This window comes from Harpegnathos saltator, unplaced genomic scaffold (assembly GCF_003227715.2).
Source record: "Harpegnathos saltator strain DR-91 unplaced genomic scaffold, Hsal_v8.6 scaffold83, whole genome shotgun sequence".
Classification (NCBI taxonomy): Eukaryota; Metazoa; Arthropoda; class Insecta; order Hymenoptera; family Formicidae; genus Harpegnathos; species Harpegnathos saltator.
Genome location: NW_020230682.1, coordinates 180,904 through 208,100, shown reverse-complemented (window position 1 = coordinate 208,100; position 27,197 = coordinate 180,904). Strand labels below are relative to the sequence as shown.

The following is a 27,197-nucleotide window of genomic DNA, read 5'->3' as shown; positions in this document are numbered from 1 at the left end:
GAAAGCGTTTCTCCGATACGTACATTTCGCATTATCCCCGTAGCGGCCGGAGGTTACCCAGAAACCAAGCACAAACCCCAGCACGCGAGAGTGTGTTCCGTTTCGCCGCGTTGTAGACACGTTCACGGAGAGGGAGGAAGGGCGAGAGGCAGAGAAAGACAAATAGACAGAGAGAGACAGAGAGAGAGAGAGAGACAGAGAGAGAGAGAGAGAGAGAGAGAGAGAGAGAGAGAGAGAGAGAGAGAGAGAGAGAGAGAGAGAGAGAGAGAGAGGGGGGGGGGGAGGAAGGAAGGAAGAGTCGGGAGAGGATGCGGCTAGGAATGAGTTTCTTACGGGGCGAAAATATAGAGGAGCTGAACGTTCTTTATTTTATGCGCCTTTCGGCGATAAGACGCGACGGAAGACAAGAGGAACACAAGGTGTCGGGCAACGTTAGCTCGACCACATATTATTTTACACTCTAACAGGGTACGGCGATATAACTATATAAAGAGCAGGCTACGAAGAGGGAGAAGGGAGAGAGGGAGAGAGAAAGAGAGAGAGAGAGGAAGCAGGTGTACGTGCACTCGATAAACATCTCGCGGTAGATGGGGCAATCACTTGTCCTCGCCCTCGCCCTCCTCCTCCTCGTCGAACTCGCCCTCCTCCTCCGCGGTGGCTTCCTGATACTGCTGATACTCGGACACGAGGTCGTTCATGTTGCTCTCGGCCTCGGTGAACTCCATGTCGTCCATACCCTCGCCGGTGTACCAGTGCAGGAAGGCCTTACGGCGGAACATCGCCGTGAACTGCTCCGACACTCGCTTGAACAATTCCTGCGGAACGTGAGGGGAATGTTTTTTTCGCTGCTGATCGACTCGCTCGTTCTTTGAGATATCGCGCTATGTATATCATCGAAGGCGAAGACAGAAACGGATATATGTGTGTGTGTGTGTGTGTTGCAACCTGAATAGCCGTGGAATTGCCGATGAAAGTGGCGGACATTTTCAGGCCCCGCGGGGGTATGTCGCAAACGGCGGTCTTCACGTTGCTCGGTATCCACTCGACGAAGTAGCTGCTGTTCTTGTTCTGGATATTCAGCATCTGTTCGTCCACCTCCTTCATCGACATCCTGCCACGGAAGACTGCGGCCACCGTCAGGTAGCGGCCGTGTCGCGGGTCGCACGCGGCCATCATGTTCTTCGCGTCGAACATTTGCTGGGTGAGCTCCGGCACGGTGAGCGCCCGGTACTGCTGCGAGCCCCTGTTTGCAAACGTTACTTCAGAGTTACGACGACACCATGCAGGCTCGCCGCAGGCCAAAATCATCGCGAATGCGAGCTGAACAATTCCTCCTCGCCTCCCTCCCCTCACCCGCTCGCCCGCCCAATCGATTACATCGAGCTTCGTTAACTTGGCTTTCGGGTGAACTTGCGGAAACCACCCCCGCGCGATAATGCCGCGATATTTTGGTGGAAATACTTCAAACGGGCTCTCAAATCAATGGATTCGCGTCGATCAAAGAATTCGCGAGGATAAATCTTCATGTCAGTGTCGCAACCCAACCTAACCTAACCCAACTTGCATTGTTCAACTTTTTCTGTTCATAATTTTGTTTCAAACGGTGACCGACGATTAAGACTTTTCTAAAAAGTCGAAATAATACGTTATATACCGCTAATAATGTTGCACCACTTTCCCGAGTAAACCAACGTATCTGCTTACTTGGAATCCCATTGACCCAATTTTCTCGCGTAAATGTTTTAAATTAAAGGACAGAACGATTGCGGAGCTGCAGTGGGTTGGATTAGGTTAGGTCGGATTAGGACAAATATTGTTAGCTCATAAACGTGCAATCACAGTGCCTAGATGAATCTGAAGAAGCGCAACGCTAACAGAGCGATACCCAACTCGACCACATTTGGCATGAAATTTACAGCAAGTAGGCGTGGAGCTTTCGAAAGTTTATCCCGGCTTTTTAATTTAATCTCAAAAACCGCGCTTCTGTCTCCTTCTATCTCTCTCTCTCTCTTTCTCTGTACTGCCCCAACACTCCATTAACTCTTCAAGGTGCCACCGCTGCACGTCGGGCACATTAATTCTCTTCGGGAGCGAATTTCCGCACCTGGAAGTGAGCGGGGCGAAGCCGGGAATGAAGAAGTGCAGCCGTGGGAAAGGCACCATGTTAACGGCGAGCTTCCGCAGGTCGGCGTTCAGCTGGCCGGGGAATCTCAGGCAGGTGGTGACGCCGCTCAAGGTCGCGCTCACCAGGTGATTCAGGTCGCCGTAGGTCGGCGTGGTCAGCTTCAGGGTCCTGAAGCATATGTCGTAGAGCGCCTCGTTGTCGATGCAGTACGACTCGTCCGTGTTCTCCACCAGCTGGTGTACCGACAGGGTGCAGTTGTACGGCTCCACCACGGTGTCCGATACCTGGAGGACAGCAGAACGAAGGCAAGAAATAACGGCTGACGTAGAACGCGCGGCATCTCTCGGGCCTATCGGCTGCGTATCGCGCATCTCACACGCGCGAGAGAGAGAGAGAGAGAGAGAGAGAGAGAGAGAGAGAGAGAGAAAGAGAGACAAGACGCATTGTACGGCCACAACTCGCGCGCAGTATTGTCCTATTAAGGACAAAAGGTGGCTTGCTGTCGGCACACCTTTTGTTTCGCATCCATTGTGCCTTATCCCGCGAACGCATCGGAAAGACTTACGCGTTACACCGACCGCGGGATATGGTCCCTTTTCCTCGCGGCGGTTCCCGATACGGGAGAACGCGCGTGCTGATCCGAAGCGAGAGTTGCTAACTTGGCCCGGCCGAAACGCAAAGCCGATCGCGAATTTCGCCATGGAAAGCGTCGGAGCAGGGAAACGCTGAAGCTGTCGCTCAACCAGGGGGGTCGAGAGATGATCGAAGGGAAGTTGACAGGCAGCGAAGATTGAGGGACCCTTCACCGCGGCCATTTTCAATGGTGACGGTGGAAGCGAGGAAACCGTGCTGACAATTCCTACAGCTGACATCGAGATGAAGATACACCCAAATGAAGGTCAATAAATGATAGTAAAGTTGACACGGCATTCTCTCAAAGTGAATCAATGAAACTCACTGTCAATCAGCGATTATGATACTGATTGTCAGTGCTAAATATACCACTGAATTTTTCAGTGGCATACTTAGCACTGAATCAGTGTATAATCGCTGATTGACAGTGAGTTTCACTGATTCACTTTGAGAGAGTACGCAATCTTGCTTTTGAACATAGCTTTTCTGATGACTCATCACGTTGATCTTTTGCCTATTTGCTGATGGCCTCGGCAAAAGTTTCCGGGGCGTCTTAGAAATGTGCTCAATCGACTGCAAGTATCGATTTATGGATGTACCTTCTGATCTCGACGTAATCCGTAGGAAATTTTAACAAGTCTTCTGGCTTCCGACGTCATTGTTTAAGATGACTGCGACACGAGAATTTTAAAACCTGATTGGTACCTTTCCTACGTTTCCAAAAGTGGAGAAGACGTTTCCCGATTGTACACTTAATGCGAGGACTATCGGAAAAGAGAAATTGCGAAATGGTCTTGCTGAGGAAAATATGCATATTCCAAATCCGCGAAACGTTGACCAAGACATTTCCGCCGAAGGAAACGAAATTCCTGGCTCTTGGGACTTGGGATTTTCCTCACGGGTGATAAATAATTACGAGCACCGAGTCATTGCATTTGCAAGTTACCAGAAACACAGGTAAAGCTTATAAATAATCCCAGAGCCGAATTCGCTTCGCGAGAACCAGGAATGTTCCCTCTCCTTCAATGAGAACGCCTTCGGCTCCTCCATTGTCGCGTTAATCTCCCCAATCTCCCTCGGTCCGCGCAGCTGTCTCAAGAGGAACACTTGAAACATTCAGAAACAGCCAAAGGAAAGCCAAGACCGCGAGGCGAGCTCCGCCACGTACCTTCGGCGACGGCACCACGCTGAAGGTCATCATGATCCTGTCGGGGTACTCCTCGCGAATCTTGGAGATGAGCAGGGTGCCCATACCGGCGCCGGTGCCGCCTCCCAACGAGTGTGTGAGCTGGAAGCCTTGCAGGCAGTCGCAGCTCTCGGCTTCCTTGCGCACCACGTCCAGGACGGAGTCGACCAGCTCGGCGCCCTCGGTATAGTGGCCCTTGGCCCAGTTGTTGCCTGCGCCGCTCTGGCCAAACACGAAGTTGTCCGGCCGGAAGATCTGGCCGAACGGCCCGGACCGTACCGCGTCCATCGTCCCGGGCTCGAGGTCGACCAAGATCGCGCGCGGCACGTACTTGCCGCCGGTCGCCTCGTTGTAGTAGACATTTATTCGCTCCAGCTGGAGGTCCGAGTCGCCGTGGTATGTGCCCGTGGGGTCGATCCCGTGCTCGTCCGAGATCACTTCCCAAAACTGTAATCGCCCGTAAAGAACGTGAGGCGGCGCTCCGCTCGGCCGTAAATCGCCCGGGGTTCCCGGCGCGTTCCCCCGGCGAGCTCAACGCCGCTGAGAATTGCTCGCGTTGTGCTCGACACGGCAACCCTCGTCGTCGCTGCGGGAACACGAGGGTTATTCTCTCGCGTGTCCTGCGACGTGGAAGCCCGAGGTCGCCGGGGCGATTTCAATTCGCGCCGCGATCACTTGCTCGCTCCCTTCTCTTTTCCTTTTTTCTCTCTTTTTTTTTTTTCCAACGATTGGCAGCGCCGCTGGAAAAATTTCTATCGAAATCTGAAATATGATTTCCGATTCTCTGTTGAGATATCGTATGAAATAATTGAGATCTTATGCAGGAAATTTTTAGGGAATCTCACTCTGAATCTCGATAGAAATTTTTCAGCAGGGCTACCAAATATAAAAAAAGATTTCAACTGAGATATTGTATGAAATAATGTAGATTTCATATATAGGAAATCTCTCGGAAATCTCACTTTAAATCTCAATAGAAATTTTTCATTAGAGACTTGACCATTGCTTTCTCTTTCCCTTTTTCCTTTTTTTCCAACGATTGGCAGCCCCGCTGGAAAAATTTCTATTGAGATCTGAAATGTGATTTCCGATTCTCAGTTGAGATATCGTATGAAATAATTGAGATCTTATGCAGGAAATTTTTAGGAAATCTCACTCTAAATCTCGATAGAAATCTTTCAGCAGGGCTGCCAATTGTAAAAAAAAGATTTCAACTGAGATATCATATGAAATAGATTCCATATAGGAAATTTCTCGGAAATCTCGATAGAAATGTTTCATTGAAGATTTGATCACTGCTTTCTCTTTCTTTTTTCCTTTTTTTCCGATAGATAGAACAATAGAAATTTTTCATTAGGGAATGCTTTCGCGTAACGCGATTATTTGGTTACTTGACCGCGAGAGTATACTGCAATCGCGATTACCAGGCTATTTTCATGATAATTCACTCGGTTGATTGTGCCTTCTAATTCACAGCAATACTCGTGTAACCTTTATGCTAATAAACTGATACGTTTATTTAGCGATTATGTAGTCGCGACGATTTCAGTTTTACGCGATAATTTGCCCGGTCGAGTTTGTCATTCCACTAGCAGCAAAATGCTCTCACATTACCTATCTATGCGTTTATCTAGTGATCTTTCAATCGTGACGATCTCAACTTTTCACGACTATTTGGTCAGTCGGTATCTCTTCTCTCTCTTTTTTTTTTTATTTATAGTAATGCTCACGCCACGATTGATAAGCTCATCTAGCGATTATCTAATCATGTTCCCAGTTTTTCGCGTGATAATTTGCTCCCGCAACTCCGTTTTTTAATCATCAGCAATGCTCTGATAATCTTGATCCCAAACTGATACGTTTATCTAGCGATTTTTTAGACGTGACCTCAATTCTCCACGACAATTTGGTCAGTCGATATCTCCTCCTTGTTTTCTTAATCAATAGCAATGCTCACCCAACCGTTAAGTCCGACCAAGTCCGCCTAGCCATTATCTAATCGCGACGATATCAGCTTTTCGCGATTTAATTTGCTCGGACAACCGTGTCTCGTAATTACGGGCAATTCTCGAGTAACCTTTACGCTGCATTGACACGTTTACCTAACGACTGCAGGGTCGCGATGATTTCACTTTTTCACGACAATTCGCCTGATTGGCGTTGTCTCTCAATTAATATGGTAATGCTCAGATTGCCGACGCGCTGGCGATCAGTTGCGGAAGAAGAGGACCAGAGTATACCTTCGCTCCAATCTGATTGCCGCATTGGCCGGCCTGCAGGTGCGCTATCTCACGCATGTCGCTGGTCCCTTCGGCTCCCTCTCAGCTGGAACTGCAAACGCCGCAACTGGGCTCGCCTATACCGGAAGACACCACGTCCGAGCGTCGGCGACGGTGTTCCTCCTCAGCGCGGAAATGCGAGCCTGGGTTCGTCCGGGCTGCGAAAGCGATGATGCCTGGAGTCGATGAAGTCAAGAAGGGACGTTCGGTGCCACGAGACTCGATACAATTCCCGCAAAATCCCTAACCCTAAGAATCGCAACTCCGGTAATTTTGCTGAATCAAGCTCGCTCGCGTTCCCATGGAGATGTGTCCCGCGGAAGAGAGAGAGAAAGAGAGAGAGAGAGAGAGAGAGAGAGAGAGAGAGGGGGGGGGAGTGAGAGGGAGAGAAAGAGAAAGAGCGGTGTCTCCGTGCCGCTTCTGTTTCGGGACAATTGAACGCCGCTGGATGAACAAAAGATCCACGCCGGCGTGAAGCTGCTCCGCTCGCATTGTGCCGCGCAGCGGCTCGCTCGCGCTCTCGCGGTGCCGGCAAGAAATTCGACCGACCGCGACGACTCCCGCAGCTCCCGGCGACTCGCGCCTCGACGGAGAATTTGGTAGACTTGCAGCTAGCGATGAATCAGGTCCGGTTGTTTTAGTCGAACAATCGCAACAGTTGTACTGTAACGCTTGCTATGACGGTTGTATCGATTACCTGAGCTGCTCGGGAAGAACAAGGCTTGTTTAAGCAATTATTAACAGCAATTGTCCGTGCGATAGACATATTATACCGTTAGCGGGCAAATTAAGCGGCTGTTTGTCGGTCGAATTAGTTCAGTGTTAATTATCGCACTTTACCGAATGACTCGGTCTTGAGATATTAGCAGGGTTGAGAAAGTTACTTTGTAAAAGTACCCAGTTACAGTTTTTCTTTCACTGAAAGAGTAACCAGTTACAGTTACGAGTTACTGACCTTCGAAAATAACATATTACAATTGTAGTTATTTAGAAAGTAACGAGTCGTTACTTTTCAGTTACTTTTTTGTGCAATAATTGTGCTATTATTTTGAATTCCATAATTGTGCAAATTCCTTCAATTTTGTATAGAAGTAGTTTGTTGATTATTATATTCCTCATATTGCATATCATTTTTTTTTACCGTTTTGTAAATAAATACAAATAAGTACAAATTTTCAAGTTATCAATTAAATAGGCCTTTAGATTTTCAGTCATTCAGTCAACAACTTAATAACTATTGCGATTTTTGCAAAATAGTACTTGACTTTTCTTCTCAGTTTCATCTGATTAATCTTCACAATTTTCCGTTTCCAAAAGATCCCGAACACCCTGTATAATAATTTATATCTGTTATAATTACCAAGATGTTTTCGATGAATTAATATATTGCATTAGCTGAACTCAAATTTAATTTAATTTTTTAATTTAATTTAGGTTAATTTAATTTAATTTTTTAATTTAATTTAGAGACTCATAAAGACCCGTTACAAATATAAGGTTAATTTAATATGTTCATTATATATACATAATTTATATCGGTATATATGTTATAATTATCAGGAGTGAATTAATACATTTTGTTGGCTGAGTTAAATTTAAAGTTAGAGACCTATAAAATTAATTTAACATGCAATAATATATAATTCATATGTACATCATAATTATCGGGATTGGATGAATTAATACATTTTGTTAGCTGAGTTATAAATTTGAAATTGGATATAAGATTAATTTAATCGAGCAAAAAGTTATCTAAACGAAAATTAATTCAATCAAAAATTAATTTGAAATTTCATTAATCTACTTATTAATTAATTATGATAGTTAAACGCGCAAAGCAATTGCACGTTTTTTTATTCACTTTATTCACTTATCGTATGTTAAATTTAAATAAAGCGATTGAAAGATCTTTTATGAGGAAATATCGACCGTTTTGTCCTTACGATTCCATAAAAAAAAGAACACGCTGCTGAGAAAGGAGAAAAAATGTCACTGGCATTACTTTTTATCTTTCTCGTCCTACATTTCAAGCGTTGCGCGGTGATTTTAATATTGCTGAATGATGACAAAAATCAGTAAGTTGACGTTAGTGCATTTAAAGAAAACTAGATAAAAGTTACATCAAGTGATCAACTAATCAACTAATTATTGCTTACAATTTTGACAATTATTTGTAATTTTGGATAATTTTACACAATCCCTTTCGTCTCTCTGATTCCTCAACTGCAGCCACGTCACACGCGCCGCTCATACGAGAAAATCGGAACTTGGAATTGGAAATTAGAAGGACATATTTAGCATCCGCCCCAAGTCCGCGATAAGGTCCTGATCAATAAAGACCGCTCTTTCTCAAGCTTGAATCCTTTATTGAAAACTTAACGGTTACAGGTCTTTCTCGACATGAATCTGATCCTTCTCTCTGTTTCCTGTTTCCCTTTCTTTCCTGACAGCCGGATGTTCAATCCGAGAGTGCCCAGTTGAGTGTTTGCGCTCTGCGGGAGCATTCGGAGTTCCGTAAATTGAGTTCCGAGTAATACTACTTAGGCAAGATCGAGACGATCTAGGCTAAGTTCGTGAAACTCTTCGTCGCGAACGCTTTCGCTATCTCGTTAACCAGCTCCTGGTACACGAGCGGATTGACGTTCTCTGCGAGTTGCTGCAGCAGGAACCAATCGCCGAAGTGGAACACCCGTACGACACGCTCGGCCTTAGATCTTCGGAGGACGCGAGCCGCACCGCGTAGCAGGTACACCCTCGTCCAGGACTGCGAGAAGACTATGATCCTGCAAGCAGGATCCGCAAGCGTCAGTCGCGCCTGGCGATCGCACTTTTCAGTCAAGGCTCAACGCCCCCGCCGCGGTCCACCTTGACTGATGACGACACTCGCCCGAAATTGCCCGAAATTGCAGAGTGCGCCGAAATCGAGAGATGTGTCCACAAAGTGGCGCTTCCGACCGACGAGCAAATTTGTCAACTACTCCGGAAGCGCTCCTTTCCCTCGGGCAATAAATACGGAGGAGAAGGAGAAGGAGAGATAAATGAGAGGAGAAATAGATAAAATCATGCAGAGATACATCTCTGGAGATTTTGGAGAAAGCCTTCTCTCCGGCGGGAAGGCTTGAGATCGGGAGGATAAAGTATCCTGCTACTTTCATACCGGCATACATACGACTAATATTATTTTGACCGTCGATTATACACCCAAGAAAAAGTAATTTCGGTACAAGCGGAATCATCTAAATTTTAAAGGATTTTATTCTTATATATGGCCTCAAGAGGATTCCTTTAAGATTAAGAGGAAAATATTATAAACATTATTCTTAAAGTTAGAGGGATTATATGTTGTGTGTATAATGCAAATCTTATTGATTTTAATATAAATTTCTTCTTATACACAGACTATTTAATCTTTTTTTTAAGAGGATTATTATTTATTCTTACTGTACTTTATTCTTACTGGTTATACTGGTTAATTTGAAAAAATTATTATAATGTATATAACGAAAAGTAATATATATATATATATATACATACATAGGGTGAGTTTTTTAATCTTAACAGGCAAATATTTCGAAAATGTGCAGTTTTACAGAAAAATGTTTTAAATAAAAGTTGTATGGTTTAAAGGGGAACATATAATGCCCTTGGTTTGACCTTGAAACATGTATTTAAGGTCTGATAAAAATCAGCATAATTTCTTCAAGTGGAAACCTCAATTTTTTATTATATCATCTTTTTTTACCAATTAATTTGAACAACTTTTGTCTGAAACATTTTTTTATTTGCTTATGATTTTTTGAGATATTTAAGGAAAATTTGGTAATTTTTTAAATGTTTACCTAACCTAGACTTTTTTATTCTATTAAGTTACTACTTTTGTTAATTTGATGGTATGAAATTTCCAAAAGTTGATATATATATATATATATGTACTTCTGGCTCCAGTTCTACAATAAGTAAGCACGAATGAAATAAGATCATCATAACAAACAAATTTTCAATCATTTTTGTCGTGGACTTTATAGCTACAAAGATGTTTGTCATAACCAATCGTATGAAACGTAGTTAAAAGAAAGAATATATTCAATTTCTTGCAATAGATTATAAACAGTATTTGACCAAATATGGGTAAATTATCTTCGTTATATGTTACAGCAATATATATATCTTTTTCAAAAAGCGTTCCAAATATTCTGACCCATGAGCATATGATTATTTCTCCGTTTATGTCTGGAGGTAGAGCATGACTAAACGAAAGAAGTCGACATTCAAATCAACATATTCCTCTTCATATAAGAGGGAAATTAATTGATACAAGAGGAAATCCTCTTGAAATAAGAGGAAAACAGTTGGAATAATATCTAACAAATTTTAGACGAATGGTTCACTTTGATCGCTTTATCGAAAGAGGAGTCCCTAAGGCTTCGTTTAGAATACGAGACTGTGAGAAAAATCATTTTACGAATAGAATTCTTTTGTTTGGGTGATATATTTCGTTTCGTTTGGAAGAGATCAGGAAGAAAAGATCGAACGCTCAGGGTTACGCGAGTTTCATTGCGCAGACCGAAAATTAAAAAAAAAAGGAAGAAGTAATCGGCAACTTGGCATAAGGATCTGAAATAGGAAAAATTTAACTGACGATGAAAGATTAACGAAACTGGAAAAGCAGTTCCATGCATGGTACAGATGTTCGTTCAACTGCCGAAAGGTTGGTAGAACATGTAATTCGCGTTACGCGAATAATTCTTTCCTTCTGGTCGGGAGGTTAAGCAAACCCGGCGGTAAATACGCGCAGTAACGTGCCGGGTCAGCTTTACGATCGCCTCATTGAGCTAAATTTTCGGCTTGTTGCGCGCAAACAGGAGAATAAAGGGACATGCAAATTTTGCCGAAAAAATTAGGGGCAATTAGTTCGTTGTGTACAACCCGGGAAATGAGTCCGTTTAACGTTCAACTCGATTTCGGCCATTTCGACTAGTATTTTCGCAGCACGGCCGTAAAGTCAGCATGACGTGTGGCCTACTTTTTAGCTACGTTAATTTTGCTGTTGTTCTCGATTAGCGGAGCAAAGAGAATATTTACAGATTTGCCAAACCGATGACGAATGTCACTTTATGGACGGATCTTTCGTTTCAACGTACTTTATATCTGCCTACAATTTATTATATAGGGGTATGCAAAAGTTTCCATCGTTCACGTATAGGTGACACTGTGAATTATTTATATGAAAGTTGCGACGCATTTTTGTTAGATTATGTCAGTATTGATCGACCTGCATAGAAACTGATGCATAACAAGTCATATTCGTCGACGTAAACAGTTTTAATTCATATGAAGATGGAAGTCGACGAAACGCATATTCGCCATTGTATGCTTTTTTATTTTATCAACGCGAAACAGTTGCCGAAACAACCAGAATCGTTTGCGAAACTTGTGGTGAGGGAACGATAGCTGAAAGTTCACGTCGTGAATGGTTTCGCTGCTTTAAAAATGGCGATTTTCACTTGAAAGACAAGGAGCGTGCCGGGCGACCGCAAGAGATGAGTTCGAACGACCTGGAAGCGTTATTGCAAAAAGATCCGACTCAGTCGAGTGTAGAAAGGTTACATGTTAGTCAGAGCACAGTAATTCGACGCTTGCGTGAGATGGGGAAAATGTTGAAGGAAGGAAAATGAGTTCCCCATGAATTATTCGAGAACGCCATTCGTCGGAATCACCATTTGCCTTTCGCTGCTCAATCAACACAAACACAGTCTTTCCTGTATCGAATTGTGACCGGAGACGAGAAATGAATTCGTTATGATAATCCCAATCGCAAAAGGTCGTGGGTGAATCCCAGAGAACTCTCTACGTCACAGACAAAACGAAATATCCATGGTCATAAGGTTCTTCTGTGTAGCTGGTGGGACATGCGAGGGGTGCTGTATTATGAACTGTTTAAATCATCACAGACTATCACCGCGGAATTATACAGCCGACAATCGAGGCAGTTGAATAAGCAATTGAGCGAGAAACGGCCATATTTTGCGGCAAAGCAAAACAAAAGTGGTTCTTCTGCATGACAATCCCATGTCGCATTGACGATCCAGGAAACTTTGATGGAATCGCAATGGGAAGTCCTATCACACCCGGCATATTCTCCAGATATTGTCCCATCGGATTTTCATTTATTTCGTTCTATGCGGCATAGCTTTTCTGATTTCACAATTTCGCAACGTTGAGGAAGCGCAACAGTTCATCGATAACTTCATTCATTCTGAGAGCAAAGACTTCTTTTATCCATCTTTTGCCTGAAAGACGGCAAAAAGTAATAGATAATGTCGGAAAATATTTTGATTAAGGATACTACGTCATTTGTAATAATATTAATAAGAAACATTGCCTTAGAAACTTTTGCATACCCCTAATATCTGTCCATTGTTCATCTACTTACTCTGTAAGGAACCTTTTGGTGTAAAAGAAAAAAGCGACGCAGATGAAGGGGACATCAAGATCGATGAGATACGGTAAATAATAAAGGAAAAAAAAGTAGTGCAAGATCCTGAATTACAAATTTAAGCTTTAAGAGCAGACTGCAAAGAAGCACTTCCGGCGTCGCCGAGGAGCCAGAGAGGCTTTAATGCCGCGTAAACCCGTCTTGTTCCTTGATGCCAATTTTTTCATTTAGGGAACCACGACGGAAAATGGCGTCGTAAAGACTCGCGCCTCTTAAGCCCGTGTCAGACTACGGATTGGGATTAAATATTGAATTGAAATTTAACCAATCAGGGCTAAGTTTACTATATTTGGGATTATTTTCTTTTTTCCAATTGGTCAAATTTCAATTCAATCTCAATCCCAATCCATTGTCTGATACGGGCTTTAAACGTCGCAGGTCGCCGGAAGATCCCGCAGTCGATGGTCCACGCGGTCCAGCGCTCACCTGTACACCACTGCGAGGAGGCTGGCGGCCGCGAGGAACACCAGCCAGAACCACAGCACGACGAAGATCTTCTCATTCACCACGTTCAACGGCAACACGCAGAGCGCGTCGTGGGTCTGCACGGAGCCCGCCGGCCCGAAGCTGTGAATCGTGCACTTGGTCATCTTCGGGAACAGCCGCGCCATCGGGTCGACCCGGTCGTAAGGGTTCTCCTCCAGGGCGAACGCGCTCACTAAGGGCCCGTATCGCCTGAATTGCCCCTCCAGGAACACGTCCAGCAGATATATCTGCCCCATCTGTCTCGCACGATAAAAAGCCGCGCCGAGATTAGCGATCTCGCCCAGCGCATCTTCCGGAGGAACATGATCGGGCGAGGGAACGACGGCACTTTTCAAACGACTGGCATAAAAAGCGAAGAAACCGCTGGTTTTTGCGCGAAAGGACGAGTTTCGTGCGCAAAGTCGAAAAAATCGAGAAAATTGTCGGTTTTTGCGTGAAAGCGGAAGAAATTGTCGCTTTTTATGCGTAGAAAGCCCGGCAAATCGCCGGTTCCGCGCAAACACCTGGAGGAAGCTGTCGGTACTTTATGCGAAAGAAAAAAGGAAATAGAGCAGACCGCCGACTTTGATGAAAGAAGAGAAATCGTCGGTTTTTTTATTTGAAAAAAAAAAAAAAGAAAGAAGGGAAGGCGAAGTCGGTTTTTCCGTCTTTGCGGGACGAGAAGTACCGCGATAAAGTGACTGTATTTTATATTGAGGTCCCTCGACGAGTATTTCTGCGCGATATGCCATGTATACATATACATCGTACACGTATCCATGTGCGTATGTGTGTGTGTGTGCCGCACTTGCAACAAAGTTTCAACCATGTTCACCCTTCACTCTCTCTCTCTCTCGCTCTCTCTCTCTCTCTCTCTCTCTCTCTCTCTCTCTCTCTCTCTCTCTCTCTCTCTCTCTCTCTCTCTCTCTCTCTCTCTCTCTCTCTCTCTCTCTCCCCCTCCCCTCTCCCCCCTCTCCCTCTCTTCCCCTCTCCCCTCCCCCCTCTCCCCATATACCCCCCTCTCCCTCCCTCCCTCTCCATCACCCCTCCCTCTCCATCACCCCTCCCCTATCCTCCCCATCCCCCATCTCCCCATATAGCCCCATCTATCCCCTCTCCCCCCTCTCTCCCCATCTCTCCCCCTCTCCCTCCCCTCTCCCCCCTCTCTCCATCTCTCTCCCTCCATCTCCCTCTCTCTCCCTCTCTCCCTCTCCCCCCTCTCTCTCTCTCCCTCCCTCCCTCTGTCCCTCTCTCTCTCTCTCTCTCTCTCTCTCTCTCTCTCTCTCTCTCTCTCTCTCTCTCTCTCTCTCTCTCTCTCTCTCTCTCTCTCTCTCTCTCTCTCTCTCTCTCTCTCTCTCTCTCTCTCCCTCACTCTCTCTCTCTCCCTCCCTCTCTCCCTCTCTCCCGGCTTATCAAAGCGGAATTAATTATTCACGTTTATTTCCGGGCAATTTCTTCGCCTCGGACGTCACAATCTCGGCTGACTGACTGTAAGTATTAACAGCGGCCGCGCTGATCCTCTCGGAAGGATCCTCCTCGCGAGTCATTTTGTCGCTCGCGAAAGAGATGGGTGGGGGGTGGGAGGAGAAGGGAGGGAGAGTCGCACTCACCGAATTTAAGAAGTTCAGCAGTTCGCATGCGAGGAAACGGAGAGCGTAGAAATTGTGACCGTGCAGATGCGTCCTGGTGAAGTAGTCCACAAGCTGCTGCTTCCTCTCCGCGGTCCAGACGTCTCGCAGGAACGGGGACGCGAGGTCTCGCGAGAGCGAGCCCACGGTGCCTCTCTCCCAGACGCCCCATAACGCGCGCGGCACATAAAACAGGATCGCCTGCAAGCCGAGGACGAAGCAGACCTATCCGTACCGGTCCAGATCTTACTCCGACTTGCCGTGTGGATTTTAAGGCCTACGGCCGCCGCGGCCATTTTCATTTCTCTGACGTCAGAGACGAGAAATGCACGCTGCAAGTTGCGGCGGGAGATACTTTTTTAAATGAATGATCAAGTCGACGAGAAACGACGGTCGCGAAACAGTCCAAACGCTTTTCCACCGCTCTATTGGGAAACAACGCTTGAAGTTAACATGGCGAAAAGATAGGTTAAGGACAGGTCGCACGTCAAAAGTAGGTTAGGGCAGGTCGCGCGTCAGCGGGACTCTGCGGGGAGGAAGGCATCTATTTGACCGTTTGACAAATCTGCTCGCTCGACGGCGGCTCGGTGTCCCTTCGCATCTTTTTATTTCGCCGTACTTTGCGGGGATCTTGAGAGCGCGCGTCTTCTCGCTTCCGTCAGGAGCATAAAGCTCTTCGCCTTCCTCGCGGCGGTCGTTTTCATTGTCGATCGCGCGAGGAGCGAGAGAACGTTGCCAAAGCACGCCGGGGTTCAAAGGTGTGAAAGGGCGCTTGCGATCGACGGAGCATATCTGTAAGTAAGATGCTCCGAAAACGTTCCGCTCTAATGATCAATAAACAGCCACGAAGTTAAGCTTTTCAAGAACGCTGACGCGTGTGTGCGTTTAGGTATGCCGGGAACTTTCCTCAGCTAATTCAAGCACCGCCGGCGAAGATACGGCGAAATCCCTTTGTAGATTTGCTCCCGCGGATAAATTTCCTTGCGAGGGTACATTCACAATGACGAAACGGGCTGCGTCGTCATCTGCTGTGACACGTGTCATGTTTGTATCACTTTAGCGTTCAATCAGCTCCCCGTGACTTTAACAAATGCATCCCTGGAGATGTTAACGTCACGCGTGGCCCACTTTTCAACCGCTCGATTGCATCGCGTTGGCTCTTTACGGCTATTTATTGTCCAATCGAAATCCGCTCGAGCGGTCGCAGCTGTCACTTTACGGACGCGTCCCTTTGAATTTCAACGCGCAACTCGCGAGAATATCGAGCGTGCATTTCTTCGCCTGTGACGTCACTGATCAAGATGACCGCGGCGACGAAATAGCGCGCTCATTTCGTAACTCCGCATGCTATCAGTAAACATTGTTGCACAGCTGCGTTACGACTGCATCCCGAAGTGCGCTGACGGTGCTATTTTCGCGTTCCGATATATTTTTCAGCGTGCTACAAGATAATAAGATTTACTACCTTCCTCACAAAAATAGGTTCTAGAAATTCCACACATTATCCCGAGGTAACGCAGGTCCAATAATGGCGCTTGGTTGTCAACTTATATCAGACTTTTGCAAATGAGAAGTGTAAAAAGTATCGTCGTCACGATAACTGACGACGTGAAAATAAAACTTATGAAATATATAAAATATATTTTTATCGTCTGATGATGAACTTTGAAAATTATCTTTAATAAAATTTGCGATTCTTTGTGCATCAAGTAGAATTGGTATTTTCATGCAGCACAAAAATTGCAGCAACGTTGCTGCAATGTTATCACAATTTTCTGTGCTGTCTGAGGTTAACCCATACAGCACACAAAGCTGAAAAAAACGTTGTTGTAACATTGGAACAATGTTGCAATGTTACAGCAACGTTGCAGCAATATTGCTCCAACTTGTTCTGTTGCACGGGGTTAGGTTAGCCATAATTCCAAACTCTCTTCCAATCTTTTCATTCAGATAGGTTATACTACTCTGCTAATCACTAATCACGATGCTGCAAATGCTGAAAGAACCGATACGCTTCTTTCAATAGCAGCACTGTCAATACTGTCAATACTGTCAGCACGAATTTCGGGAGGCATGTTACGTGGCGCCGCAAGAAGATGTCGAAAAAATTACAAAAATTATTAACGGAATAGCGAGTGAAAAGCATCGCCTCCGCGTGAAAGCGCAAAGCAGGAGGAATCGGCACGACGGCTACAACTCGATCGGCCGCCCTAATATCTCGCGAAACGCCTCCATCAGTGAGGGCAAAGGGCAAAGAGAAGAGAGCCCGGCTTTTAGCGATGGCTACGGCTTGAATTGCGATACAGGACGATGTGGGTAACGGCGGATCTACGATCTCTCCATTTCCACCTCTGCCGGTGGCGCTCTTCTCCGCCTTTCGTCCCCTCGCGGCCGCTTCCTTCGCACACACGCGCGCTCTTTGCGCATCCGCGTGTCCATGTGCCGATTTCATTCACGCTCGCGCGACGCGCGCGCGCGCGCCCTCTGGCCGTGTGGACGAGGCGCAGCAGTCGTTATCATGCAGCCCGCGTACGTCGGCCGCGCGAGTGTGTGTGGGTGTGTGCATTCGCGATATGAAAACTTATACGATCGACCGATTCAGGCGTGCGTGTAGCTGCGTCCCCGGCATTTCTCCCCGGCGCGCTTCTCCATTTTGCAGCGCGCCCCATCGGAAAACAATCGAAGGGTTCATCCTCGAGGAATTTTTCGAGTCGACGTTATTCCCCGCGGAGGAAATTCACTGCGCGTGGCCCCGTCGGAGTCGGTAAGAGCCTCGCTCGAATTCAGGGTGGCTGGACTTTAAGGGGACGGCCTATTCTTGAAATTTTTCTGACAAAATACCCTCTCTCGGCGGAGCAATCAGAACGCGTTTACGCATCTACTGGGAGCTTGCGTAACGATTGGTTTTGAGTCTTGATGGTTTTTAAATTAGTTGGATGAGGATAAGATATGAAGTGTGTAAATTCTTCTTAGCACTTCTGATTACAGAAGAATCCTGATGCAGCACTAACGTCGAGATGCAGTACTAACGTCGTAAGATGATACTTTTCAAGATGCAGGTGAAGGGAATATACAAGATGTTTCAGAAGGGATGGACTGATTACACCTTTCTTCTCATCAAAACAAACGAGAAAGTTCCGATAAACATGGTGCCTAAAGCGTTTAGTTGAACGGCTAAGGGTAAAAGACCGGGACAAAATTAAAAGAATGAGTTTCGATATTAAAGTAATATACATAGTAATGTCTACTTAAATGTCCCCACGGATAACGATCGAGTGGATTTAAGCAAATATTATTGCGATAATATAAGCAAATATTATTGCATGTATTACATTAACACCGAAATGAGTTCGATCAATCTTGGTGCGACTTTAATCTTTTTAACCGAGCGGTTTAAGCACTGCGTTTCTCGGAACTATGTTCGCCAGTCCACCCTCTTTTTAAATCATCTAGTTAGAAATAAGTCGGTGCCCTTAAGTAGTCCAGATAGAGCAAGCACCGACGACAATGAAACGAAGCATTGCTCGACATGTGACAGAAACGTTTCAAAATTGATATCCCCAGTTGTAAGTTAGCGTAAATATTTGTCCGATACAAAAGTTTCGCAGCTCGTACATACCGAGCATTGGCTCCGTTCAGAGGGTCATTTCCAAGGAGACATTACTGTACTTTTACAGCTGAATTCCGAAGTTTCGAAATATGCGGAAGGTATGGAAAAAATTCCCATGCACGCGTGCTTAGGTTTTCCGCTAAATACGATAAAAACCAAGCAGCGCATATTTATACAGGGTGTATAAAAAGTACTGGGACGACGAGATATCTCGAAAACTAAGCATTTTAGAAAAAAATGTTTCAGATAAGAGTCGTTCAAATTAATTGGTGGAAGAAAACGATATAATAAAAAATTAGGATTTCCATTCAAGAAAAGTAATAATCAATGAATATCTCGAAAGTGGCACCATCTGTAAACAAAATTATACAGTTATTTTATGTCCCCCTTGAAACTATGCAACTTTTGTCCGAAACATTTTTTTCTAAAATGCTTACTTTTCAAGATACTTCGCTGCCCCGGTACTTTTTGTACACCCTGTATAAAACTTATATGCACTACTTCTCAACCGCTTTTTCCATGAAGTGCTTTTCAAAGCGCAATAGATGAAAAAAGCCCGACGAGTGGACTCCCCAAAAAAGCTATTCAAACCATTCTGAGACCCAGGAAACACGAAGAGGATGTCTGACGCGACGTTGACGAGCATCCCCTACGTTATCAACGTTTTTAGGCTTCGTCATGCAGTTTGAACGTGAGATTGAAAGATGCTTCTCGAAGGAAACTTCGATACTGATTGGCCGCCAATGTGCGACGTGTATCTTCCAGCACGTCGAGCTTTCAATTTACTCCCCTCCCCTCCCTTCCATTTCTGTCGTTTGCACCTCAATCCATCGGCTACGCATCTCGCCGCCAGCATCGCAATCGTCCTAAGCGCAACTGACCCACTGATAATATCGATGATGACGGGCTTCATCATCGGGGAGAGCCTGTCCTACGCCAGCACTCGCGACACTCTGGCCAGGAACGCCGTTCAGATGTCGAGACACTGTGAACGTGCTGTAGATCCAACAGTACGCATTCACGGAATCCTTGTCTGTCGAGAAGAACGTCGCATGTTGCCGTGACCAATGCAACATGGGACTATCAGCGTCGGCTGATTGAAGGTTGCAGCAGCTTTCTTCGCAATGAGCTCTGCAACGCATTTCGTGTCCGGATTTTCCGATTAGGAAAATGGATATCCTGATGGGAAAGCGAATTCCCCAGTGTTGGACGCAGGATGTGTTACAAAACTCATCGAAGGGAAGTGTTGCGGACTTTAATCAGTGGACCGTGCATTAAGCTTCAATGAAACCTCAACATTCACTGGACCGAGACTCATCATCTTTCTAACCTTCCGCAGCGAGTTTCGGTGTGCGCGCACGTTATAACTTGATTATTCAGCTAATCTGTCATTTTGACAGCTCGACGCGTCACGCGAGTTTTGGCCAAGAAAGTGTTGAGGCTTTGTCGAAGCTTAGTAATTACTATTTGTTGTCGATAGCTTCGCCTCCCTGAGCAAACGACGATGCTCGAGATTGAAAATATACATTGTCACTGCGACGAATCGACAGTTTCTGTCCGCCAGCAATTGATGATGAAACTTGCAAATATTTACGATATATATTTGAAAAGATTCTCTAAAGTGACGTCTCTTTAGCTTGAAGCCGAGATTGAAGCTTTAGCATTGTCTTCGTGACGTAACATAGGGAAGCGTACGCTCGCAGTTGGAGGTTATAGGTTAATAAAATTCATACCGATGGTGCCATCGGTCATGCAAGAGATTGGCTCGCCGATGTACTGCTTGGCGGTCACGAGGATGGTGCAAACGACCAATAGAAGGACGGTTACACGCGAATGTAACCTGAAAATCACATTGTCAATGCAGACGGATTCTTCCCGTAGAAGGCACTTGATAGGTGCGAAGAGGTCCAGCATGGTTGTCGCGCGTTCTTTTGTCCGTCACGTTTCCCACGCCGAAACAAAGCACAATAGAGAAAATTCTAGCGCATATTAACGCGCGAGGGAAACGCGGTGTGTCAACACGTCGACCACTCATCCGTTGCGAAAAAAAATTGGAGGCACCAATAAGTACTAGAGATGTGCGAACTATTCGAATTCAAACCGAGTCGAATTTAATGTAATTCAATTCGATTCGAACCCGAATCCCTATGATTCGAATCCGAATAATTCGAATAGGAATCAAATATATTATCGTTTGTGTGTATCAGCTACAAAACGGGCCATCTGGGCCTGCACGTTTGAACCCTTAACTTATAATTAACTTAACTTATAATTAATAACTTGATTATAAATTACTTTAAATATTTAAATATATATTTTACTTTAAGAGGATATTACAATACATCAATATTCCCTTTCATATTAAAATCTTCCATCATTATTTGCATGTTTAATAGTCATGTTAAATTTTTTAATGATTCGATTCGATTCGACATAAAAATTCTTGATTTGCACATCACTAATAAGTACTCGCGCATTTTCAAGATTCTTACTCCCTTTTCGGGTCCTACTCGAGTGTATAATAAATAATTTTTCAATGCTGCTTTTGTATGAATATATAAATATTCAACTTGTGACGTCATTGAGCAAAAATTTTATCTGCAGACATTTAAGATGCTTTCCATTTTGTGATATTTTGGATAGGAAGTAATGTATTACTTGTAACGCCATTACAACCTTACAAGTTGATTCTCTCTTTTACAGTTACGACTTTTTTTAACAACGACTTTTTCATCAGTATCGATGAAAGTAACGCAATTATATTTTTCGGGTAACGGATATAATCGTCAGTTTTGCCGTTACTTTGAACTACGTATGAAGAATATATGTATATAGGGTGTCCGTAAACCACACAGCAACATTCGTATGCGTGTATCGGGTGAGAGCAAAAATTTTTCGGCGGATTTCGTGACAAGAAAATGGATTAGGTAATTTTATTAAAAGCGATTTATTCGTTCTACCGAGTGATTGCCATTGTTTTCTATTAACTCCCGCCAGATTGAAGATACAATAAATCGTTTTGAATAAAATTACTTCCATTTTTGCCACCAAAACCTTCGCATTCGCCCAATAGAATCCACTCAACCGAGTACTGGCGTCGATATCATTGTGCAAACTTTCGCGTAAAATTTTGAGTCATTGAGGCTCTTGCGTACTCACGGTGGCCATGTTGGATCGTGACGTCAGAGACGAGAAATGAAAATTCTAGTTTGCAAATAAAACGATACTTTTGCGAGAGAATTCCTCAGATCGCCTGTAAAATGTTCCATAAACTATCCTGTTCTTCCGACGGCCAATTGACGGTCACAAAATTTACAACTAATTGTCACAATTTGTTGGTTCTCCCGTAACGATAACGCTAATTTATCACGACTTTTGTTAGGTGGGTCGAACAAATGGATAAAAATAAAGTCGACGAGCTGTTTTCCTTTTTCTATGGATAACGTTACGTTACCAAAAGCGACGTACAATACCACCGACAACACTCGAATACTCGCGGCTGACCGTAATATCACCCGGTCGAGCTGTGCCGAATAACAAATCAGATTACACGTCGCGGCGAGAGAGACACGTGAGTGGAGATGAGCGAATTGAGCTGCGGGCGCGAAAATTGCGAATGACACCGCAACGACGGGCGAGAAATTATCATCATCACCGTGTACATACACCAGCGACGTCGGCAGCAGTAGCGTCGAGGAACGAACGCGTTCCGCCTAATTGGCTCGCGCTTAAGCATCGACCGGACTCGTAAATCTCCACCACGTCGTAATGTCCTCTCCTCTGTAATTTTTACTTTATCGCGGCGCGACCGGGCCTCGTCTGGTCTCTTAATTTATCGTACCGAGAGGCCTCCCACGCTCGACCTGTGAAATTTTTCGGAAAGGAGGGACGGGGGGGGGAAACACGGAAGAAACGGAGAAACGCAGCTGTTCCCTCGACTCCAAGGATACTCTTTATTAGTAAAAAATATAGTAATTATATGATAATTGTTATTATCGCAATTACATATCGTAGTAAGATAATCGTTATACTGTCGATTAAAGATAGCTGCGTGTTAATAATGCGCGCTCTGTCGTGTGTATACGTCTGTGTACGTGTGTACGTGTGTAAGTGTGGGTGTGTGTGTGTGTGTGTGTGTGTGTGTGTGTGTAACCACTATTGAGAGATTGTCGCTAAACCTACATAAATGCTTTCCTATATACAAACAAACACGGACATCCTCGGACGCGGTAGCCGCGGGGGTGGCGCGCCAAGTTCCCGAGTCTGTTTCTTGCTAATTATAATATCCCCTCTGCAGAGCGAGAGGCCAGCCAACGAATATCGGATTAACAGGATCCTCTTATCGCTGCGATAGTCGGCGACAGGCGTCGCTTACACAAAGAGAGAGAGAGAGAGAGAGAGAGAGAGAGAGAGAGAGAGAGAGACAAAGACAGAGACAGAGACAGAGACACACACACACAGAGAGAGAGAGAGAGAGAGAGAGAGAGAGAGAGAGAGAGAGAGAGAGAGAGAGAGAGAGAGAAACGCGTTCCTTTTTCATCTCCTTTTTTTCTTTCCTCCTTCCTCCTCATCCTTACGCTTGCCCCCCTTCTCGTTTCTTTTTTCTCTTTATCCTAGCGCACCGGTTACCTCTAAAAAGCGGTCGGCTTTACAAACCTCCTTTTCCTCCCTCTTCGCCTTACATATATACAAACTGTTTGCACTGTCGACGATCACGATGCATCATTATACTGCTGCATATTTAGTAGGCACGCTCATTCGGTGTTATGAGTCCGTACATCTTGCGAATCGGCGAGCTTCGCGCACATCTCCTTCCCCCCCCCTTCCTCCTCCGCACTCCCATCGAACCGATCCGTGGTGATTACATCTCATCGGCGACACGCACCTGCGTGCGATTCAGCAGTCACGACGCGCAAAGCAAGTCTCGCCGAGGCTCAAGACGTTAAATCGACAAGGCGTGTCACGACCCGTCAGAAATCACGTTTCTGATTCCCATCTGTATTTTAAGTCAATTTCATTCCATCTCGCCCCTCGCGCCGGGCGAGTCCCCGAGGGAAGGGGAGAGAGAAAGAGAGAGAAAGAGAGACAGTTGACGAAGCGAGACAACTTTGAGTAACCGCTAAAGACTATAATCCCGGAATCTACGACGATCGATTCGCCGATTTATGCGACGAATGGCTAAGTGGCGGGCAGCCGACGTCACACGACGGGTGTTCCGAAAGTAGCCCTCCTGCTTCCTCCCCCTCCCTCCCTCTCGACAACGACGAAGAAATGGGAATTACAAAACGCGTGTCGCGCACGACGTCGCCATCGTCTAATCGTTCGTTATTCTAATGTGCGTCGCAAAAAATAATCGCAGCGAACGAACGCGACCTAGCTTGAGCGATCTCCTCTAACCTTTCAATGATTACGCCCCGACCCTCCCGATACAGCGTACGATATACAGTTCTGCCGACAGAACTCTCCCTATATATGTGTATATTTATATATACGTATATATATATATATATATATCGATGTGTGAAACGCAAGAGAAACGAGACAGCGCGGAAATAACACAATCCCACGATAGCGCATGCGCGTGTAATAATGCCGCGCGTTCATAAGATGATGAAAGCGCGTGACCAGATACGTGGAGATGTCTCGCGCCATCGCTGGGAAACGAAGAAAGACGTCGTCGTCTGCGCACGTGTCAGCGCGCGATATCGGCGATAACCCGATCCGATCGTCACGAGTTCCTCGACTTTTCTCTCACGATGCGTATGGGGAACACGGACTTCTATAGTATAACTAGACTGCTAACTCCAAGTCAATACATGACCCCGAAAAATATGTACCGTCCTCCTGGTGGTCCGACATTCACGTCTGATTGATTGAATCAAAACACATTTCTTCTATTTGCATCGGCCATATTGCTTATATAGTCCCTCTACTTGTGGACCACCAATCTACGTTCTATGGCAGTGTATGTAGAGAAAACGCGCGAACACGATCAGTATCGATGGTGGTGCACTGTGCGGCAGTGGCGAATCACTTAGCCTCGGTTGGATCTTCGTCGTCTGTCAGCGACTAGTAGGGACATGGACCTGTGTACAGGGTGTCTGACGTTAACGTCCGTCTCGCCGTAGACTGATACAATTGGACTATATAAAAAAAATGTTGGATTATTGGATTGTCTGAAGTTCGTCGAAGCTTTTTTAGGTTAAGAAAATTCTGATACGGGTTTTTTTAGAGCGTTTATGCACCGAGAGCAATATTTGGTCGAACGAAACAATTTTCCGGTGAAATATGAACGGTACAGAAATTTCGACACGAGTTGTCAGAATTCAATCTGAATTGCACAACTTTTCGTTAACTTCAACGGAATTCGAGTATTTCTATCTCTCTCGAAGTGAAGCAATAAAAATATTCTTGATCGAATCAATAAAAAGAGTATTTCAGGGGGAAATCAGTGAGTTTTTCAACAGGAATATTCCAACTTTACCGCTTTGTTTTGTACCTCGCTGGTCTTGACCAGTGGAAAGCAAAATTTTACTGAAAAGTCTGTGGTACACAAATTCGGTATGGACCCAACTTTTTGTGTTCGTGGTGAGAGAATTAATGGCTTCTGCATGCGCTTTGCATGCGATGTCTGTGTTTACGAGCAACATCAATAACGCTACCATTAGCTGGCCATTTCAAAGAGATTTCACCGATTGCAGTGTTGTTTCTCTAACTGAATCACCAGTTACAAGTCCGTTATTTCAGTAATGAATACACTGATTGTACTTTAGAAAGTATGTTATCATCAGACACCCTATATACATAGATTGAGCGCTCTGCAAGAGGCTGCAAAGACTCATTTGAAGAGGATAGCCCGTTAATGCGGGCGTTCGATCATGTCTAGCTTCTATTGAAGAAAGCTAGACGAGAAAACTGGACGAGCGAGCCCGTAAGTAGTGAAAGCGGAGTACAGCTGTCCTTCACATTTTATCTTGAAACATTCTACAAGAAGACGTGGTTTATACACATAGGGTGTTTGACGATACGCATAAATGTTCTGTGCACGCGTAAGTCAGGTGAAACTGAAGGAAAACCGTTCTCTACCATTTTGCGAACAACCATGTAAAAGTATGAAATATATCAGTTAGAGAAAGTTGGCGAATAATCACGCGCATATGGCAAATGAACTGCCGTATGCTTGTAGGTTATGTCAAGTTAGAAAAAAAGAATCCTATATACCATTTTACAGATTTTGAGTCACGAATTAAAGAAGATTAGCGGATGACCACGTACGAGAATGCGCCATTTAATGCATCCTTTAATTAATAACTAAAAATCGACATGACTATTTACAAAATGGTGCAGGATCTCTCTGTTCAGCTTCATCTAACCTACAAATACACGCGTAAGATCATTCGCCAATTTTCCTTGATCAATATCTCAAAATTTTACGTGGTTGCTGATAGTAAAGGAATTCTTTTTCCCTAGTTGAACCTAATCTATACGTACACGGAAGCACTGGATATCTTTATCCAGATTGCGCATGATCTTTCGTCAATTTTCCTTATCTAACAACTCGAAATTTCACGAAGAATTTTTCTCCAGCTGGACCTAATCTACACATGCGCGAGAACTTTGTATGTATCGTCGAACACCCTGTATAAGTATCTGGATAGGAAGGCGCCACTGGTCTTGACCACGAGATGTATGGAAGAGAGACAGGGCGAGGGCTGATTGGAACGCGATACGCGGATATGATCGGTGTCGATATCGCGCTAAACAGCAATACGTAAATATCAGGACAGCAGAGAGCAAAGATCCGCAGCCGAGCGTCCGCGGCTGATGAGCAAACACGACTCGTTCGTTAAACCCGGATGCATCACAATTGGAGAATCACTCGTTGCGCGGAGTCTGTCGGACCGACAGACGTCTCCTGCACTTTCGTCGTCGAACTTCGAGAGCGTCCCGTCGGATCACTCTTCAAGCCCAAACAACGCGCAAGTCTGAGGCACCCGGTCGCACCAACGATCCCGGCGGCTTCGGTAAGCCCAGGCTTTCGGGGACCCCCTTCCCTTTGAGATTGCAGCCTTATCTACCGCGCGGGTAGAACAGGATAATTCGTTCGACGAAAGTTAGCGTCGAGAGACGTTGGTGCGACCGGCCGTTGGCCGAAGGCGCCGCAGCACGGCGCCTTGGAAATCCGGACGTCGCGTGCTCCTGTCGTCGCGATCGTTTTCCGAGAAGATGAGAATTCTTCGATTTGCCCGACACGGAAGAAAGATTCGTTGTTACTACTGAAGACCTTTATTTTGCAAATCTGCGCCTTTAGGAGCAGTAGCTCCTACTTTCGAGGCGTTCCCAGACGTAGTTTAACAGAGGAATCCTTATCGGAGCAAGTTTTCTTGTTGGGTGTCGGATATGTTTTGAAAAATGTTAAGGAAAATTAAGTGTCGTACTGTTCTACCAACGAATGCAGTTTTCCATGTTACAGACAACTTTTCTATCCACGATTGTCCCTAATAAAATCTGATATTCGAACATGACAGATTCGTTGGTGCAGTAAAACCCATTCTCTATCAGAACCAGTCGAAAGACGGAGATACTTAGGATATTTTGACACGTTAGCGGATTTCGCTGCAACTATTAATAACAACAAAAGTTGGTTAAATGCGGCGTGGTTTTTACTAATTCGAGATGAACTGCCACAACAACTAAAGTAACATCCACGAAAGCGGATTTCAATTGCTTCTGCTTAGTCTTGACAACAAATAGTTGAAAACAATATTCAAGTCA

General features: G+C 45.0%; 2 protein-coding genes across 2 annotated transcripts; both read right to left on the bottom strand.

The window, feature by feature from the left end:
* Nucleotides 1-412: 412 nt before the first annotated feature.
* Nucleotides 413-6,537, bottom strand: LOC105183871 (tubulin beta chain). Its single transcript, XM_011142289.2, has 5 exons — nt 6,185-6,537; nt 3,927-4,391; nt 2,105-2,409; nt 946-1,243; nt 413-815 (listed from the first exon to the last, which is right to left on the bottom strand). Exons 1-5 carry the CDS (start codon nt 6,239-6,241, stop codon nt 597-599), a joined length of 1,344 nt encoding a protein of 447 aa, XP_011140591.1. The 5' UTR covers nt 6,242-6,537; the 3' UTR covers nt 413-596.
* Nucleotides 6,538-8,606: 2,069 nt separating this feature from the next.
* Nucleotides 8,607-20,505, bottom strand: LOC105183885 (innexin inx2). Its single transcript, XM_025307120.1, has 5 exons — nt 20,156-20,505; nt 19,304-19,455; nt 14,620-15,037; nt 13,146-13,494; nt 8,607-9,006 (listed from the first exon to the last, which is right to left on the bottom strand). The coding sequence occupies exons 1-5, from the start codon at nt 20,334-20,336 to the stop codon at nt 8,784-8,786; spliced, it is 1,323 nt and encodes a 440-aa protein (XP_025162905.1). The 5' UTR covers nt 20,337-20,505; the 3' UTR covers nt 8,607-8,783.
* Between the last annotated feature and the right edge of the window lie 6,692 nt (nt 20,506-27,197).

Coding starts and splice junctions, on each gene's coding strand:
- LOC105183871 (XM_011142289.2), bottom strand. CDS start 6,241: ATGCGTGAGATAGCGCACCTGCAGGCCGGCCAATGCGGCAATCAGATT. Junction 4,392..6,184: donor GCAATCAGATTGGAGCGAAG/GTATACTCTGGT, acceptor GGGCGATTACAG/TTTTGGGAAGTGATCTCGGA. Junction 816..945: donor GCAATTCCACGGCTATTCAG/GTTGCAACACAC, acceptor CACGTTCCGCAG/GAATTGTTCAAGCGAGTGTC.
- LOC105183885 (XM_025307120.1), bottom strand. CDS start 20,336: ATGCTGGACCTCTTCGCACCTATCAAGTGCCTTCTACGGGAAGAATCC. Junction 19,456..20,155: donor CATGACCGATGGCACCATCG/GTATGAATTTTA, acceptor TCTTCTCGACAG/ACAAGGATTCCGTGAATGCG. Junction 9,007..13,145: donor CTCCTCGCAGTGGTGTACAG/GTGAGCGCTGGA, acceptor TCCTGCTTGCAG/GATCATAGTCTTCTCGCAGT.